The following is a 20,238-nucleotide window of genomic DNA, read 5'->3' on the forward strand; positions in this document are numbered from 1 at the left end:
TTGGTCAGTATTGGTCACAGACACAGAGATTTACTTTAAATTTCACCAAGCTGATTACTCACTAAAAACTCCCACAGATCATGTTTTCATGCCATTTTAAGTCTTATTTATTTATTTAGTTTGATATTCAGTAAAAACATTACTATTGTGATATTATTGCAATTACAAAAAATTTAGCATGATTTAAAATAACTATTTTCTATTTTAATATGTTTTAAAATTATATATATTCCTGTGTTGGCAAATCTGGAATTTTCAGATGTCACATGACCCTTCAGAAATAATTTTAATACGCTAATTTACTGTGCAAGAAACATTTCTTCTTCTTCATTTTTTTCTAATGGGTGAATTTTTTTTTAGTTGTAAAAGTGCTTACTGTACCTTTTGATCAATACTATGCCCTTTCTGAATAAAATATTTTCTGTAAAAAAATCTTACAGTAAGAACAGTTAGATAGATAGATAGATAGATTCAAAGTTTCAAGGCAATTTTTTTATCTAATATAAAGGAAACGTGAAGCAGAAGATTACATTTCTATTTCTCCTAAGATTTTTGATCACACGTTTAACATAAATAATAGTGCTGTGTATCCCTTTAAGGGAACTCCACTGCCTCCTTGTGGACACAACTTCAAAAAAAAATTGGTATACAGTTTTGGGGCAGGCTTGTGTATTTTTTCCTCGGCTTGTTTTCACTCGGAGTGAGGGTTCGGAGTTGACAAAACAAATGTGTACCGTGGAGTCACGAGTCGGCGTATCACAGTTCAGGTGGATCTAGATGATGGACACGGAGAAGACAGTCCAAAGGAGTACACGCGGACTACACGATCAGATTTCACCGCTGCATTTCACGATTCAGTAACATCTAAACATTTTCTCAGACTCGTATGACAACAGCGGTCGATCACTGGCTGCTGGTTGTCCTGCCGCAGGACAGTGAGTGTCTGATGCCGAGTTTGATTTGCTACCTTGCTGCGAAGTTGCTGTCGCGCTTACCTGTTTATATGAGTTTTGAATGCGTAATGAGGTTTACATTGGCGAGACCACTTGTTGAAATCTCACGAAACTAACTTCAGTATTGTGGGATATAAGATTGATTGAATTTACCACAGAAGTGGGCCGTTTAAAGAGTCGAACGACTGTTTGTGGTCATTTACAGTGCGTTTGTGATAAGTCGGTTGTGATATTTTGATTGTCATATCGCTCATTAGCTGGTTAGCTGTCACGGCTGACTTTATCCTGTACCTGACCGAGCAATATCAATCAATTACACACATTCAGACAGTTATATCACCGACTGTCTATCTTAATTCATAAATAATGGTGGGCACTTAAATATTCATGCGGAATAACAGAAAGATACATCATTTAAATTGTTCTCGTCACAATCTAAAGTATTTAGCTCGCTAGCTAGAGTCGTTACTGAACTTGTTTCGTAAATCCAAGTGAAATATTTAAACTCTTCTGTTTGGCACTGCACAGTATTCCACAGTTTTGCTATTTTTTTCCTCACGATACAAAGCAAGAGCTGGCTTAGCGATGCCAAACAAAACTGTCACAGACGCTTGAATATTTAGCGATGTCCAGTTTCCTGACAAACTTTTAGCAAATTCGGCTTATCGCCTTCATACAAATATTGGCGTTACAAGTATAAGGGATTCCTATATATCATCTTTACTTTGCACTTCATCTGACCTAAGTCCAATAAGTTGTTAATAATACGGTTTCATCGCGTTTTCCAGCTCATTAATGGTGGCAAAGCTCTTGTCATTAAGGCGACCTCGTCAAACCTCTCTAAAGCACCTGGACTGCACTCTTACACGCTTTTCAGACATGGAAGGACAACTTAAACACATCTGACTTCTATATCGACAACATTCAACCGTCAGTTAACTGCGAAGTTGGTCTCGAAACTCTGCGGCCCAACCATGTCTGGATCCCCGGGCTCGAGTGGCTCCAACCCGCGGAAGTTCAGCGAGAAGATCGCACTGCACAACCAGAAACAGGCGGAGGAGACGCGGGCCTTCGAGCAGCTCATGACAGACCTCACCGTCTCAAGGGTAAGCACGGCCAAATTTGGAAATTACCTCGCTCCCTCGATTTCATACATCAAATGCAGCTGCTTAAGTCTGTCCTATGCGCAACTGAATCATTGTGAAAGTAATATGCCCGATACATGGAGCTCATGAGGAGGGATGAGAATGGCAGTGGCTGACTGCTGTCATTCACACTGCACACATTCATATGGACATCATTAAAGGGCTGATGCCTTCAATTGATCTCATTGTATTTACGAATCTTCGTCCGATCAATCGTTAGTTATATTTTGCATGAGCTCTAAGTAGCAAACGTATTTTTTTCTTTTGAGTACAGATGATTTTGATAGTCATGCACAAGTCACCATGGCAACCGTAGTTTCCAGCCAAGATGCCATACTTACTACAGCTGTTGTTACTACTGTAAACTGTGGTAATAACATCATATAAGAGAGAATGAGCAACTATGATGCCTTCCTGGGTGAGCATTTGGATATATGGCATGGATAGCTCAGTAAAATATTGCCTGCAAGTTCATTTGAATTCGTGCACGTTTTGTTTTTGCAGTTAATATCTTTAGTGTGTGAAATGTAAAGTTTGTTTATTGTGAAATTGCAAAGAAGGGAGTTTATTTGCATGCATGCACCGTGGATAATGTACATTCAGTCAGTGGTTACTGGAAAATAAACTCAACATGGTTATCTGACCCCGAAAATGGAAGGGTATTGTAAAATAACTGCCTTCGGGTTAATAGAAGATCCCTTCATTTTGAGGTCTTGTTCATTCTGTCGAATTTAGTAATATTTTAATTGAAGGGATTACTCCACTTCCAGAATAAAAATTTCCTGATAATTTACTCACCCCCATGTCATCCAAGATAAAGTCTTTCTTTCTTCAGTCGCACAGAAATGAAGTTTTTTGAGGAGAACATTCCAGGTTTTTTATCCATATAGTGGACTTCAGTGGTACTCAACGGATTGAAGGTTAAAAATTCAGTTTCAATGCAGCTTCAAAGGGCTCTAAACGATCTCAGCCGAGGAAGAAGGGTCTTATCTAGCAAAATGATCGGCTGTTTTTTAAAATAAATTAATATTTATACACTTTTTAACTACAAATGCTCATCTGGTCTAGCTCTGTGATGCACTCTGTGCACTCCGGTTTAAGACAGTTAGGGTAGGTCGAAAAACTCCCATCTCATTTTCTCCTCCAACTTCAAAATCATCCTATGTCACTGTTGTACCTTCTTTTGTAAAGGGCGTTTGATCTTCTTTGCATGTTCACTTTGTAAACACTGGGTCGGTACTTCTGCAGTGATGTAGGATGATTTTGAAGTTGGAGGAGAAAATGAGATGAAAATGAAGGGTTTTTTTAACTGTATCGAACCAGAGTGCACAGAGTACGCATGTGCATCACAGAGCTAGACAAGATGAGCATTTGAGGTTAAAAAGTATAAAAATATTATTTTTTATTTTTTTTTTTATAGAAAATATCGTTTCACTAGATAAAACCCTTATTCCTTGGCTGGGATCGTGTAGATCCCTTTGCAGGTGCATTTTTAACCTTCAATCTGTTAAACACCATGTAAGTCCACTATATGGAATATTTTCCTCAAAAAACTGAATTTCTTTGCAACTGAAGAAAGACATGAACATCTTGAATGATGTGGGGGTGAGTAAATTATCGGGAAATTTTTTATTTTGGAAGTAATTCTTTAATTTAAAAATGCCTTTTTAAAACTCAAGGTCGCTTTACAAAAATCTTGTGCATTTGTAAAGAGTTTATTTGGTGATAGTAACCAGTTGACTCTACATGATTTTGCATATTGCATGGCTCCTTACCAAAGAAATCAAAGACAACGCAAGTTATATAGTGGTTAGTTATACAGTGTTGACCTTGACAATGATCATAATTCAGAAACACTTTACAGCTGAAAGTAGTGACTAACCAACCAGAATCAAGTATTCCAGTGAGTGAAAAATCAACAAGAGGGGACATAAAAACCAATCAACACTCTTAAAAGTAAACATTCCATAAAGGAGTTTTTACAGTAATGCTGTATAAGAAACATTTTGGATTCCCCAAAGAATCTACCAGTACACAGTTCCTAAAAGAACCATTTTTTTTTCACAGTGTGAATATTTGAATTATCTTAAGAACTTTTTTCCACCATAAAGAACCAATGGGAAGGTTCCATGAATGTTAAAGGTTCTTAATGGAACCATAAATGCCAGTTAAAAGACCTTGTAATTAAGAATGCTAAAACTTGACTTATTTTAAAAGACGCATCCCTGAAAAGATTCACTAATAATATAACTAGCAACTGGTTCTTTTTCAGAATCTATGGTTACCCAGGTTTTAGAATGCTTAGCTGCTTTGCATTTTCAGGTTCATTTACATGCACACCATGTAAACATAAAGTTAAAGGTGCTAATGCATCATGACCACATTTGTAATGGTGAACATCATTGTCTAGCTTTAGACTGACCAGTGAAAGATGAGAACTGAAAATGTTCAGGCTGCTTTACTGTGAGTTGTGGAAAACACTTGTGTGCATCTTGGCATGACTGAGCTGAAAGTTTGGGTTATGTTTAGCTCTTGAAGTTTGGTTTATAGAAGGGTTAAGAAATGTCAGTCAGGTGTAGTAGTTTAACTATAGGTCTTTCACCAGTGGGAAATGTTTCAGCAGAAAGCAGCTCAGACAGCGCACTCTGTCTTTGTGTGGAGCCTGTAGGCGGGAATGAATGAATACGATCCGCCAGTTCATGATTTGGCTGCCTTCTCTTCTAGGGCACGAGAACATGTGGTTGTGTTGTAGTAAGTTTCAGAGTTTAAAGTCATACCTCTTTAAAGATGATTTTCTGCCTTGACAGTGGAATGAGCCCTGGAGGAAAATGCTTGCATTTCAGAAATGTTAAAAATAGCAAGTTCGTTGTTTACAAAAGCATTTTTTGAATATTACAGTTTTAAAGGAGAACTCCACTTCTAGAACAACAATTTACAAATCATTTTCTCATCCCTTTGTCATCCAAGATGTTCATGTCTTTCTGTCTTCAGTGATTCGTTCAGTCGCGCATGCGCAACATCCTATTAGATTCTGTACTGGAATGTACTGGTCTTGTTTGTAGTGTGATCAAAGTTTGTGTAAGCACTAGATGTTTTGGTAAAATGATCCGAACTTCCCATCACTACCACGAATCACGTCTGAGTTCATCGTCTGTGTACTCCGGCTCAAAAAGGTAGAGAATGGCAAAAAAACTCCATCTTATTTTCTTATTTTCTCCTACAACTTCAGAATTGTCCGACATCGTTGTACCTTTTTGTTTGTAAACCGCGTTTGACTTACTTGCACTTTCTTAGTCTTTGCGCGTTCGCTTTGTAAACACTGGGTCTGTAGTTCTGCCTACGTTTGGCGTGACCTTTCGACGTGATTCAGTAGTACGTAGTGTCGTGAACGCGCATCCCAGAGCCTGTGCTACACGAGCTTTTGTGCTTAAAAAGTATAAAAATGTTTTGTTTTTTTTTTTTGTTTTTTTGGAAAATAAACATGACAGATCGTTTCACTAAATAAGACCCTTTTTCTTTGGCTGGGATTGTTTAGAGTCCTTTGAAGCTGCATTTAAATTACATTTTGGAAGTTCAGAATCGGGGCACCAATGAAGTCCATTATATGGAGAAAAATCCTGAAATGTTTTCCTCAAAAACCATAATTTCTTCATGACTGAAGACAGAAAGACATGAACATCTTGGATGACAAGGGGGTGAGTAAATTATTTGTGAATTGTTGTTCTGGAAGTGAACTTTTCCTTTAAATATTGTGATCTGTCACAAACCACTCAGTACAACATTCGTAATTCTAAATGTTTCTGTGCGCCAAGAATTGCTCTTTTAAAAAAAAAAATCACTTGTTAGCAATGGTCCACAAATGAAATGAATGTTTACTGTTGCCTGTGTGGCAGTAGTCCCAAAGGAAGCAGAAAAATCTGTCGGAGCTACTGATCCCGATGAAATGACTAACAGTGCTTCTGGCATCTCAAAGTGATCATTTCTTGTGTTTGATTTCTCTTGAGCCACTCAAATAAACAGTAGTGCCACAGTGTTTATACTTTATACTTTTCAAAGAAGTGAAAAACCTACAAATGGCTTAATTATATTTATGGTGTCTGCACATTAAACTGGTATCAACAAGGGATCATTTGACATTTTTTTTTTTTTTTTTTTTTTTTTTTTTTTTTTTTTTTTATTAAGAAAAAGAAAATGGTTCAGAATTTAATATGCTGTTTGATTGTTTGCTTATAGAAACAGAAATGACAGCTTCACGTTTTATGGAGATTTAGCATAAGGCAAAGACCAGATGTTTTCAGAGTGGTAATGACACTTTCCATTTTCAGTAGGATTTGATAAACAGAAATGTAACCACAACTTGTGTGCTGTTACAACACTTGTTGTGAATAAGCCCACTACATGTTTGCATGCAGGAAGTCATCCAGCTGCAGGTGCGCTGACTGTCCTTAGTGATAGTGGATCAGGGTGCCTGTGTTATTTTTAAATATCAGCACAGTTTTTCAGTCTTTCGTAAATGTGACCCTGGGCCATAAAACCAGCCTTTAGTAGCACAGGTATATTTGTACACTCTTAAAAATAAAGGTGCTTTAAAAGGTTCTTCCCACCGATGTCATAGAAGAACCATTTTTGGTTCCACAAAGAACCATTCAGTCAAAGTTTCTTTAAAGAACCATCTCTTTTTTACCTTTTTATAATCTGAAGAACCTTCTTTCGCCATGAAGAACCATTTCTGAGACTGAAATGTTCTTTAGACATTAAAGGTTCTTTATGGAACCATTTAAGCAAAAAGGTTCCTCTATGGCATTGTGAAGCACATTTATGTTTAAGAGTGTAGCAATAGCCAAAAATACATTGTATGGGTCAAAATGAATGATTACGCCAAAAATCAGTAGAATATTGATGGTCCATGAAGATATTTTGTAAATTTCCAGCTGAAAATATATCTCAACTTAATTTTTGATTAGTAATATGTATAGCTGAGAACTTAATTTGGACAATTTTAATGGCGATTTTCTCAGTATTTTGATTTTTTGCACCTTCAGATTCCAGATTTTCAAATAGTTGTATCTCGGCCAAATATTGTCCTATCCCAACAAACCATACATCAATACATCAATGGAAAGCTTATTTATTCAGCTTTCAGATGATGTATCATCTCGGTTTAAACCTTAACCCTTATGACTGCTTTTGTGGTTCAGGTTCACAAGTAAAAAAAACTAATAAAAACTAGAACTGAGAATGTAGTACACTGCTGCATGTGGAATATAGGAACTAAAGAATGCTCAGTGTTTAGTTTATTTTGAATGTAAAATAATGGAAAACCTTTTTTTTTTTTTAGAGGTTGTAGTAATAATAACAATGTGTGATGTTGACAGGAGAGGAAAAGCATAAGCTTAAGCAAGCTGCCCCAGGGAAATCCTCTGCTTCACTAAGCAGCTTGGTGCTGCTCCACAGCTGGGGTGTCATTGTTTTGATAACGGCGTACATTGAAAGGCTCGATGTGACTCTCCATGACCCCAGAGTGTGTGCTGAGAGCGAGGATCTGTGCTTGTTTATTAACAAGCTTGGGTTTCTAAGCTGTCTGCCTGGAACAGTGTCAGCAGCAGTGGGTTTGAAGGAGCATTTTTCTTAGTGCTTTTAAACTAGGTGATGTAAGTGAGGGAATATTTTGTGTTGTGGTGTTGTTTTATGGCCAGTCTTTTCAAACACAACAATCTAGAGAGAGGTTATGTAAGGAGAGGCCAATATGAGCAAAGAAATGATATGTCAGTGTGTTTCTCACATCTAAATAGGACTGTGCTCTTCATTGAAATGATTAGCTTTTTTAAATCATTACAAAAATGGACCAAAAACATTAATGCATCATCATGCCCTGCACAGATTTTTGTCCTGTCACATGCTGTCTAGAATGAAAGTGTCCCTCCATCTAATGCCACCTGTTACAAACTAGCGGGTTGGTAGTAATGGTCCATGGTAACTAAAGCTGATTTTACTAAGGCTATTTTTTTGTTTAAAAAAAGGGAAGAACCCTTCGGTATATACCAACTGAAATTGCTGTTTCAAAAAAGTAACATGTCAACACAAGAAAGAAATTCCTTGAAATTCCAAGAAATTCCTTGCTCCTCAAGGAATAAAATACAAACAGCTATTTAATCGAAGTTCCTGAGAAGTGTGTGTGAAAGAGAATTACAACTAGGTATTGCTATTGTGGGGAACAATATTGCAAAAAATATATAATGATTTTTCAGGCAGAATCATGTTTTTAAAAAGTTTTGCTAAATATATTTTTTACTAAGAAATACAGACTAATTTCCCTGTTTTAAAAATAGGCCTACAAGGTATCAAAACAACAAAAAAAATGAATGACTGACCATTTAGGCCAATTAACTTTAAAATGAAATTAAAGCTGCAGTCCATAACTTTCGGCACTGTAGCGGTTAATAAACAGAACTGCATGCGTCTTGTGGAAGAACATTGTAGCCGGAGCTACTTATCTCTGTTTGGGTGTGTTCACACTTGTAGTTCGGTTTGTTTGGTTCATTTGGCAGCCTAAAGATCTGTTTCTTGAATGATGCATATTTCATGACGGAACTGACCAAACACTCCAAACAAAAACAAAAGGTGTTTTCGACTTAAAGCGGCGCTGTGCAGACGGATCGGTGTATGACTTCAAAATACCTATTCACTGATTGGTCTGCTCAGTACCACTAAGTCGAATACACCTAATGCCATCTGCTGGACTAAACGCGCTCATTGTTGCATGTACATATGATTTCATTTTCACCACCTGCAAACTCACGAAGAGCTCATAAAAGGCACTTTACCTCCTCGTTGCTCCGCGTTTGCCCTCTGCTCATTTTGTTTTGGATACACCGATTGTTCCCTTTGTGAAATCATGCCTCATAGTGTCGCATCTTGTCGTTACTTCCTGTTTTTGGTTCGTTTAGAAGTGTTTGGTCCTTGTTGCATTCATATTTAATTCGAACCGCAGCAGAGTTCGTTTGGAAGAAAACAGACCAATCTTTTTAGTGATATCGGTCTGCTTGTTTGGTGCGCACCAGGGTTCGGATGGCAGCGTTCACACTTACCCAGATGAACCGCACTAACAGAGCTAACGCAGTTTGCTTTAATCAAACAAAACATGACAAGTGTGAACACACCCTTTATGTCTATGACGAAACAAGCAGGTACTGTTCTACTCCACAGCAGTTCATACCAGAATCAATCTAAAATAGTCTGAATATAACAACTTTATTGGTGTATCATAGTGATTTAGTCGAAGTTAAAACCATGGTTTGGAAAATGGATTCATGATGTACTTGCTTAGTAAATTTTGAGCCCAAAAAAAGCTGCAGCTTTAAATAAAATGAATTTAAGATTTTGGTCATATTGCCCACCCCTACTGTGATAAGACCAAATTCTAAAGACAGATTCTTTTTTTTTTTTTTTTTTTTTATCTTTGAGTATATTCACACCTGTCTTGTTTGGTTTGATTGAATCAAACTCAAGTTCTTTTCTCCCCTTGGTGCGGATCTTTTGGGCAGGTGTGAATACAGCAGTTGCACTCAAGTGCGGACCAAACAACCGTACCGAGACCCAGCTGAAGAGGTGGTCTTGGTACAGTTCCAAACAAAATCTGGTTCGATTGAATGGATGAACTAATGAATGGATGACCTTAGCATACATGTGGTTTTGTTTACAATTTTTGGTTCACTTGTAAATAGAGCAGTTTGAAAGTGAATTGCACCAAACAACATCAAAAAATCAATATTGCATTTGGTCTGGACTTTCCTAGTGTGAATACACCCGTTGTTATTTAAATATTGGAACAAAGAGGCAAATTATAAGAAAGACATATAAGAAAGATACGAATGAAACTTTAAATTTTGCTTTACATTTTTTTCAGATACAGTAAGTCTATTTAACAGCAGCATTCAAATAAGAAATGAAATAATCAAATGTTTTCACTGTATGAATTAAGTATACATTGATTAATTTATTTATTTTTAATTAATGCTACAAAAGTTCTTCAGCCAAAAGCAGTGAATGATTTTCTCGTCTTCTTTTGGTATTTAATTAACATTATGGACACAGACAGCAGCAGGTTTATTAATCAGCTGTCATTTTTCAGATCGAATGTACTGAAACCCATCTGATTTCCTGTTTCCATTACCTTCAAAAATTACATTACTTTCCAATTTGACTGTGTTTCACTTTGTGAATGAAGAGTACACTGAGACCCAAAAATTCCACTCTTAAGATCAGGTACAGTGTGAATGCAAAAAGAACTGGGTTCTGATTGTCTTAATTCACTTTTGGGTCACTGAGAGAGCTCTGAAAGGGAACTGTGAACTTAAAGTTGGTGAAATTAAATTCCACTGATTTGTATGAGCATGTTATTGATCTAAATGTGAGCAATTCATCCATGCATATCCTTCCTTTTTACATTTCTTTTTGGCATTATCATCTTTAATCAAAATTGCCTCAATGTAAAAATGACAGTGAAATGACAGACTTCTTTTTAGTGACATTGATTGCAAGACAGCATTCAGATCTGCCTCCATCCAATCAAGAACAGATGAACAGAAACAAGTCCCCTCCCTACATTTTGTTTTTGTTTTTTTTGTTTTCCGTTTCACTTCATTACAACTTTAAAGAGCAGCTCAGAGTGTTGGCAAAATAGGACATAATTTGGATTCATTGCTTCCGGGTTTGTAGTTTTTGCCAACCTTGTTTCTGTATGAACGTAATTTGTTTTTGTCTGTTTATTTTATTTCATTGATGTCTTAGCAGCAATGTGAGATTTTAAATATTTGCTGAATTGCAATTCAAATGACAATTCCAAAGCAACGGCAATGTAATTCAGAAATTTGTGTAACTAAGCTTCTGTTCTGTGGCTTAAAAAATGTCTGTGTTTTGGATTAAAAAACAGACTTGAGCTTATGTGTAGTAACCCATTGATATCACTAAATGAGGTCAGTCTTTGAGATTCAAATTTTGTCCTTTGGTTAGTGGGAGGAAGGAACGCCTCCTGATTTGCTTGCGCCTGATCAGAATTGATAATTTTCATTGTTTACCCTTGCCGCACAACAAAATCCACACTGTCCTCCAGCTGGAGCTCAGAAGTACTCTTAAAACCGAACTCATTTCCAAGAATTTCCACCTTAGTTAAATACACATGTTGCTGAAATGCCTTGGCAGACTCTGGCTCGTCTTTCTTTTTCGAATGCATTCACTGTGTCTTCCTCTTGATCAAAGGTGCAGTTCCAGAAGATCCAGCAGCTCCGTCTGTCGCAGAACCGGGCACAGTACTACGGTGGCTCGCTGCCCAACGTCAACCAAATAGGCAATGCCAGCACTGATTTCCAGGTACCTGGTTTGCCCTCCATCCACTTATCTAAGTCTACTAAATCTGTCCAGCAAGTCGTGTTCATTTAGGAGAAGATAAGCCCCAGCCATATACTGCGCTTTTCTACCCTCAGATAAACGATGTCAAGAGATGGTAATTGCAAACCTTCTCCTTAAAAAACAAAGAGTGTATTTATCCCCACCTCTTAGTCTGCCCTCACTTCGCCTACTCCTTCAGTACACGGCCTTCCCTACTAGTACACTTGATACAGAGGTGCGCTCCAAGAGCCGAAGAACTGTATCTGTGTCTGTCCCCTATGGAGAACACTGTTGTAAACCTTCAGGTGAAAGTGCTCTTGTTGCTGAATAAAGCTTCTTTGAGACATCGAGCAGTGATCCCTACTTTTTGTCTGCCATGAGAAACCAAACCTAGAGAGGTAAAAGCACTTAAAAGTAGAGTGAATTCACCTGGGGACAAAAGCTAATGGTGGCAGTAATGGTGAAAACTCATGTCTGTGTATTCTCAATGTTTTTCAGCTCTGAAATATGGGTGCGCTGATGTCTTTTCACTAACCACTTTTACTATTCAAGTCATTTATGACAGATTTGTGGTGTTTCTCCACAGGGGACTTTTCCCTCCGGACTGGACTCTGTGCGAGGGACCAGACACCATGGTCTGGTGGAGAGGGTCCATCGAGACCGCAATCGGATCAACTCACCGCACCGCAGGCCCATTGACAAGCACGGGCGGCAGATATCCTTTAAGTTCACTAGTGTAAAGACCTTTGTAGAGGAAAATGTGATCTGTGAGGGTCTTATGCTTGTAGATGCATCATTATTATGAGCTCACTATGTTTCATGTGTCATACATGTTGATCTTTGCTCATGTGGGCAGCTTTTTTTGAGACTTCAGGCTGTGTGATGATCCTTTATGTATTGATATTCCCACTGCTGCACTGTGGGTGTGAATGAGTGGGTAACTGCAATAACCTGCTGTTTTCTCCCCGCTCATGTTTGTTTTTTTTTCTTTCTGCGAGAACCGTTTAGAGATTTGAATATCAGTACTCTGGTGCCCTCATTAGTGGGTGATTAACAAACCCCGCCGCCGATCCTATTGCGCATTCTGCCGCTAGTTCTGCATTCATGCGGCACGCAGGTTGATGAAGTCACTGGCTACGCCGGCCCGGCCGGTCTTTTATCCTCCTCGGTTGTGCGGTTGATAGATTTCTTTCATCAATTTTTCAGTGGTTGTCTGTAAGCTTAATCGTCTGTAGGCTCAAAGATCATTTCGGTCTGCAGATTTAGCTTTGTGCTAAAGATTAAATAAAAAGGCTCTAATGCCTTCTGAGTTACCACACTGTTTTGATGATGTGGAAGGCATGAATAGTCTTCTGTTAATTTAGTTTTGATTTCATCTTCGGCCTTTTGAAACTACCCGGAGGTTTTGAATTATCTAGTACCAGAGTTAGAAGCGAGTCCGTAGTCATTAATATTGGGATAGTTTGGGGAACGGTCCACTTGCTCTGATGCCGTGCCATACGGGGAGTCAACAAAGGAAGCGTGAGGGAGACAGCAGAAAAAAATTGTGGCAGAGTTGAGTTACGTAAGAGCTTTGAATGATTGGTTCAAAGTAATTCCACACGATGTGCCACGGCCGCCCTTGTTCTATGAGCGGGAAAAGGCATTTGTGACCGCAGTCATGCTAAAAACTGCAAGACCTGTTTGTCAGAACTCTGGCAACTCTGCTCTGTGAATTGAGCCACTCCCTCCCCAAGAGCTGAAGATATTCTGGCATATTCTCGCGGGTTCCTTCAGAGCCTCTGATGACTTTTTTTTTTTTTTTCCCTCACCTCGTTGTCTGTTTGTATTGCTTCATTTTTGATTGTTCACATTAATTGCTGAACACTTGTTAAGTTGTCTCTGAAACAGTTAATTGTTATAATGACTATTTTAATGGGTTATTATCATCTTCAAAGCTCTTTGCTCTAGGCTCAAAGCTTTCAGGTTTTTGTTGTTGTTGCCTTCAGTTCAAGAGTTCAGCATGTGTCTCATTACTGTGAATAAGAAGGCTTACACTCATTAATTTGATGCAGCAAAGACTCCAGATTGATGTAGTTCCATTCTATATAGTTCTTCAGGGACTTGTTAGTGGTCCACCACTGTTAGTATTGCTCATACTTTAACTTTGTAAACACTAACTTGTCCTGCACATTTCCAACAATGATTTTTGCATTTACATTTAGGCAGCTGCTTTTACCAAAAGCAATTTACATTGTGTTTATGCTTTACATTTTACCAGTTCATGCATTCCCTGGGAGATGAACTCCATGACCTTGGCGTTGCTCGCGCCAGGCTTTACTGTTTAAGCTACAGGAATGCATTCCTCCAGTCACACTGCTTGCCGAAAGAGCCTAGTATTACTTTTATAAGTGATCAGACTTAGGGTTTTTATACTACTGTGGGCACATTCACTCTGCAAAGTCTAAGAAGTGAATCTGGTATATTGTTGTTTGTTTAGTGTGTCACATCTGACATTTTGATGAGAGATAATCCTAATGTTTTGGCATCTCTCATCCATGAAGAATAATTATTTGTATGATAATCCAATGTTTAACCAATATTTATTATCAAAGTAATATTAGTAACCAAAGAGGCATTATTTCTGGCAAATTTAAACTGAAATGCATTTTTTTAGATTTTTATATTATGTTTCTGGAGGAGAGCATATGAAACTAGGAAAGATGTTTGCACCAAGAAAGTTTAACTAAATTTATTTTCCATCCTCACTTTCACTTTGTCAAATAAGCAGTTTCAAAGGCGTTACACTATCAGTCAAAAGTTTTTGAACAGTAAGATGTTTTAAGACTTTAAGGCTTTAAGAAGTCTCTTCTGCTCACCAAGCCTGCGTTTATTTGCTCCAAAAACAGTAAAATTGTGAAATATTTTTACAATCTAAAATAACTGTTTTCTCTTTGAATATATTTTAAAACATAATTTTATTCCTTTTGATTTCAAAGCTGAATTTCTAGCATCATTACTCTAGTCACATGATCCTTCAGAAATCATTCTGATATTCTGAGTTTTTTTGCTCAAAAAACATTTATTATTATTATTATAATGTTGAAAACAGCTGAGTGGATTTTTTCCCCCGGTTTCTTTGATGAATAGAAAGTTTTGAAGAACAGCGTTTATCTGAAATATAAATCTTTTGTAACATTATAAATGTCTTTATCATCACTCTTAATCAATTTAATGCATCCTTCCTAAATAGAAATATTCAATTCTATATTCTATCATTGCTTACTCCAAGCTTTTGAATGGTGTAGTGTATAATGTAAAAGCTTTTTATTTCAGATAAATGCTGATCTTTGGATCTTTCTAATAAAATAGTAAAATTATTTTACAATATTACTGCTTTTGATGTATTTTTGGATAAATAAATGCAGTGTTGGTGAGCAGAAGAGAATTCTTTAAAAAACATTAACAATACTGAGTATTTTATTGCTTCTTGTTTAGGCATTGGCTTTAAAACAGTGCACTGTTTTTGGCAGTGTTGGCATGCAGAGACACCAACTTGAGTCAAAATATGTGAATAAAGAGGAAAAAAAGACTTAAATGAACAAAAACTAAATCTAAAATTTAAAATGACCAAAAGGTTTTCATAGCCATATGAAAAAAATCCTGAAATGTTTAACTCAAAAAACATAATTTCTTTACGGCTGAAGAAAAAAGACATGAACATCTTGGATGACAAGGGGATGAATACATTATCTGTAATTTTTTGCTCTGGAAGTGGACTTCTTCTTTAATGGGATAGTTCACCCAAAATTGAAAATTCTGTCATTAATTGTTCACCCTCATGTTGTTCCAAAGCCGCAAGACCTTTATTCATTCTCAGAACACAAATTAAGATATTTTTGCATAGACATAGACAGCAACTACCACGTTCAAGACCCAGAAAGGACTAGAATGACATGAGGGTGAGTAATTAATGACAGAATTTACATTTTTGGGTGAACTATCCCTTTAAGTCAACTCCAAACTACAATCCACATTTAATCCACATAAACAGAGACTCTCTAAATAAACATTCGCCCACTAGGCTTTTCTCTAAAGCATTTCATTTTCATGCCACTCTAATTCTGCTGAGTGAGAGAATATGAGGAAGGATTCAAAGCCCAAATTTGCTCTCGCTCTGATTTTTTTTTTCCCTTTAGTGCCAGATGTCCCTCACAGTGTTGGCTTGTTTTGCTCTCATCGATTCAGCCACGTCTGCCAAGATTAGACTCTCTCACAATCTCGCTAGCCAACCTAACGCTAACCAACTTCCTTCGAACCCATGTAGATGCCTTCGAGCCACATATACCGTGCCAGATGCCTTGATCTTGCTTTGTCTGTATTTCTGGAATGATGTCCAATTGGAGGACGAGCGGTGTGGGTCGAGTGTGAAATGTCAGAGAGAAAGGTTAGCTCACCCACGCCATCCTGGAGCTTCTGAGACGAAGGTGCTGTCACAGCCACCCTGTCTCTCCACACCGCTTCAGCAGCCACGGGCTAATTAGATCTTAGGAAGGATCCCTCGTAATCCAAGCCGTCTGGCTCATGTCATCATCGCCTTTCCCCCTCCCCAAGCCGCGTATCAACAACAGTATTCGCACAGAGTGTCAGGGATCTCATACATACGTTGGCGGTTATCGATGCGTACAGTCCTCACGGAGTGTGTTTGAATGAGGTGGCCCAAGGTGGTTTTTCTGTGGCCTGAGTCTGGCTGCTCATTGGTTGCTTGTTCTGTGTTGTGTCACGGTTAGGGTCACAGGGCGGGCTGGTGGTTGAACGGTTGGCATGAAGAGCTCAGTCTCTCATTACTGCAGCAGAACTGATGACTAGGTTTTGTAGGCCTTAGCAGATGTTGCACAGAGAAAGACTCTGTCCTGCTTTCTGTCTTGTAAATCCACCCCTCCCCCGGTTTGGATGTGAGAGTCTTGGCACAGACGGACATGACGAGGCAGCATTGTCAACATCGGTCTGGGTTGAAGAAACAATGTTTACTCAAGGAGTTCTTCAGCTGGACTGTTTTCTCTCCCATAATTCCTGTAACTTTTGTTCGAGTGTTGGATGGATTTGGGCAGCAAAAGTTAGTTTTTAAAGGGGTTGTTGCATGAGAAATCAAACGAGATCGAAGTTTATTGTAATATGAAAACAAGATCTCCGCCCTTCTCCAGTCTGAAAAAATTTGAAACTAAGCTGCAAAATACAGCTTGAAAACAACTGTGCATCTATTAGTTGAAATCAATTTCTAGTCCCATCCAAGAATTAAAAAAAAATAAAAAATGAAGTTTTGTAGCTGGCTAACATAGACTTTAAGAAATGGCCATTGTTTTCCAGCATAACTGATTCATTGAGTTTAATTTATACACTACCATTCAAAAGTTTGTGATCAATAAGATTTTTTTTTGTAACTTTTGAACTCAGCAAGGATGCTTTAAATTGATCAAAAGTTAGCGTAAAGACATTCATAATGTTACAAAAGACTTCTGTTTCAAGTGAACGATGTTGCTTTGAACTTCCATTCATCAAAGAATCTAGTTTCCGCAAAAATATTAAGCAGAACAGCTTTTCAACATTGATAATAAGAAATGCTTCTTGAGCAGCAAATCAGCATATTAGATTGATTTCTTGTGACGCTAGCTATGTTTCCATCCAAAGATGCGAATTTAACTTTGGAATATTGCATTAAACATTTGCGAATAAAGCACTGTTTCCATTTAATGAGTCAAAGAGAACAAATTCGTCACTTCCTGATAAACTGGCACTGAATATCATTAATGAAAGTAGGAGAAACCATGCCTCACAGCGAGCAGACGAAACACAATAAATCATTGCTTTCGGGTGGCTGCTGTTCGGGAACACAGGCGTGTAAGACAGAAATACTTTGTTGACAGACATTGCTTGGGTATTTCAGAATGACCAAAACAACATTTCAGATTCTGTGCAGCGAGATCAGTCCGCTGGTTAGTCAAGTTATCCCGTCCCATTGAAGCGGTTTTCATCCGAGTAGGCTTCCTGTCAGCAATAGGACTTGCAAAGCTTCTTCTGAGGTAAATTCTGGCTTATTCCTCTCAGCGTGTCTTCTTCCAGAATTGAAAAGTAGCCTAGATGAACTTGATGAATGTTCACGTTTGCTTACAGAGGTGATGTGGGAGTTTACCTACATGTCCACGTGTTTCATTGTGGATGTTTAAAATTTGAAAAGTGGAATCATGGGCGTTTACATGGGGGAAAAAAAGGAGCTTGCATTGGTATCATACAGATTACTTACTTTGACGTGACTTACTTTATTTAAAAGTAGACCATTTTCAAGCTTTCTATACATGTACTTCTCATGTATATGAGGCAGGTATTCGCTGAGATTAAGGTTGTTTTATTTACGTGTCTGTGAAGAGAGTTGACAGAGACCGAGACGGCAGAGAGCACACCCTGTTTATTTTCTTTTTTTTACAAAAGCACATTGTTTTGTTGTTTTTATGATTATATACAAATAAAAGTAGACTTTGCCGTTTTAAACGATATAACGTGATATTAAGCCCCTGGAAGGTGTCTCTCACGTTGTCCCGCAACAACATTAAAATAGTGTAGATTAGTGTACAATGTTTTATTTTATAAAATGAATTTTAAATATAATTATAATTTTATTTTATTTTGTAAAAAAAAGTAACACAATAGTTACTTTCCCTGGTAATTACTTACTTTTATAATGATGTAACTCAGTTATTTAAGTAACTAGTAACTATAACTAATTACTTTTTTAAAGTTCCCAACACTGTTCAGTTGTGCGCATACATTTTTTAATGCACATTTTTTAAAAAAATTATTGCTCATCTTGGTGTTTCTATCAAGCATTTTTTTTTTTATTCCAAAATGTGCATAGAAATAGGTAGATGGAAACAGCTATTGAAGACTGGAGTAATGCCTCCTGAAAATTCAGCTTTTCCGTCATTTTAAAATTACATTTTAAAGTAGATTCAAATAGAAACCAGGCTTTCTAAATTGTGATAATATTTCACAATTTTAATGTTTTACTGCATTTTTGGTCAAATAAATGCAGCCTTGGTGAGACTTTTTTTTTAAAGGATTGAAAAAATATAATTGACCCCAAACTACTGAACAGAAGTGCAGGTGTATAATTTACTAGTTTTTGCAAAATTTAGTTTTGTAAAGAAAAAACTATTGTGAAGAAAAAGATAACAGCATTTAATGAATAATTTCTTCAAAAAAAATGAAAATGTACATGAGATGATCATGAGAAGTGAATATATTTTTGAGATTTGTGCCTTTTGTTTAAACAAGATTTGAAGCATGTGTGTTTGTGACATTTGCCTGTGAAAGCTTCAGGAGATTTCCTTGACTGAACTACGCTGAGAGCTCTCCATATGGAACGATGTACCTTTCACCTCCCCCTGACAACAGCTGGAGAAGGTGAGTCCTGCGCTTAAATATATAAGGACCGATATAGTCCTACACACACCCATCCGCTGCCAACAAATATGTGTCTGTGCATTCACTACATACATTGTTACGTTCCACTTCACACAGAATTTGATCATATCTCCTGTCAGTTACAGGGCAGAGTGCAAAGATGATGGTATCTTGAAATGAAGCCGTCGTAGTGACATCAAGCGGTGTTGCGAGAGAGATCGTGTCACATTAGAGGGAGTGTTACTGTGTGTTTTGCATTTGCATAGGCTATCCCCACAGATGCCTAAAAAGAAAACAGTAATGACACATTTGTTTTTTTAGCGCATGGAAAATCCACATCCGCAGCGATGATAGATAACGCCAGCAAAAGGTTAGATAAAACAAAAGTCTTCATACGCACATCATTTTGGCGTTCGCAACTCTGATGGAGATTAAAAATCCGTTCTTTGACCGCACGTTTGCTCTGTACAAATGTCGACCTTCTCAGTTCACCCCCAGTGAGGCGTAACCATTGGACGGTTTTCCTCATTTGTTTACCGAGGAGTGAATTGCAGCCAGTAATAAAAGGCTTAAGGAAGCTTCTCCTCATCATAGTCGTGTTTTGAATGCAGCCTTGGCCGACGGCCAGTATGCCTTCTTACCTGCAAGCTGCCTCGGCCTTCATGTTGACTCTGCAACTTGTAAAACTTTTAGAGTCCACGCCCTGTGGCATTGTTTACACCTGAAAACTGGTTGGCCTGATCAGCTTTAGCACAGCCTTCTGTTCCCACTGTGGCGAAACACTGCTGTGACAGCCATATGCCATAGAGCAGCTCACGTACGACACCACACACTAGATCCAGGGCTTTATTTTAAGTACCTTAATGCTTTTAGATAAAATGCGAAATTAAATTACACTTCTAACATTGGCAAAGTTTGTAATGTCTCTTAGGCTCACCAAGGCTGCATATATTATAATTTCTTGTGAATGGTGAACAAAAAAAGTGATCTATTCCTGTAATGGCAAAGCTGAATGAATGTAGGTCTTCAGAAGTTATACTAATATGCTGTTTTGGTGCTCAAGAAACATTTTTTCTTATTATTAATGTTAAAAACAAATTTTGCTGCTTAATATTTTATGTGGAAATCATGATTAGACTACCATTCAAAAGTTTAAGTTGAGCAAGTTAAAAAAAAAAAAAAAAAAAAAAGATTAAAGCTTTTATTCAGCAAGGATGCATTAAATTGATCAAAAGTGATGGACGTTTATAATAATTTAATCATAATCATTTAATAATTTAAAAATAATTTCAAAAGATTTCATTTCAAATGCTGAA

At 37.5% G+C, this 20,238-nt stretch overlaps 1 protein-coding gene across 5 annotated transcripts in view; it reads left to right on the forward strand.

Annotated features, from left to right (window-relative positions):
* Positions 1-639: 639 nt before the first annotated feature.
* crtc3 (CREB regulated transcription coactivator 3) overlaps positions 640-20,238 on the forward strand; it is a 51,144-nt gene continuing 31,545 nt past the window's right edge. For 4 of the 5 annotated variants that reach the window (XM_051115197.1, XM_051115198.1, XM_051115199.1 and 1 more), the window contains exons 1-4: positions 640-2,059; positions 11,357-11,467; positions 12,072-12,200; positions 18,861-18,922. In XM_051115197.1, the coding sequence (XP_050971154.1) occupies positions 1,928-2,059; positions 11,357-11,467; positions 12,072-12,200; positions 18,861-18,922 (434 nt within the window). In that variant the 5' untranslated portion in view covers positions 640-1,927. The remainder of the gene's footprint in view (positions 2,060-11,356; positions 11,468-12,071; positions 12,201-18,860; positions 18,923-20,238) is intronic. The other variant, XM_051115196.1, reaches the window with a different exon arrangement.

The sequence above is a fragment of the Labeo rohita genome, chromosome 7 (genome assembly GCF_022985175.1).
Source record: "Labeo rohita strain BAU-BD-2019 chromosome 7, IGBB_LRoh.1.0, whole genome shotgun sequence".
NCBI lineage: Eukaryota > Metazoa > Chordata > Actinopteri > Cypriniformes > Cyprinidae > Labeo > Labeo rohita.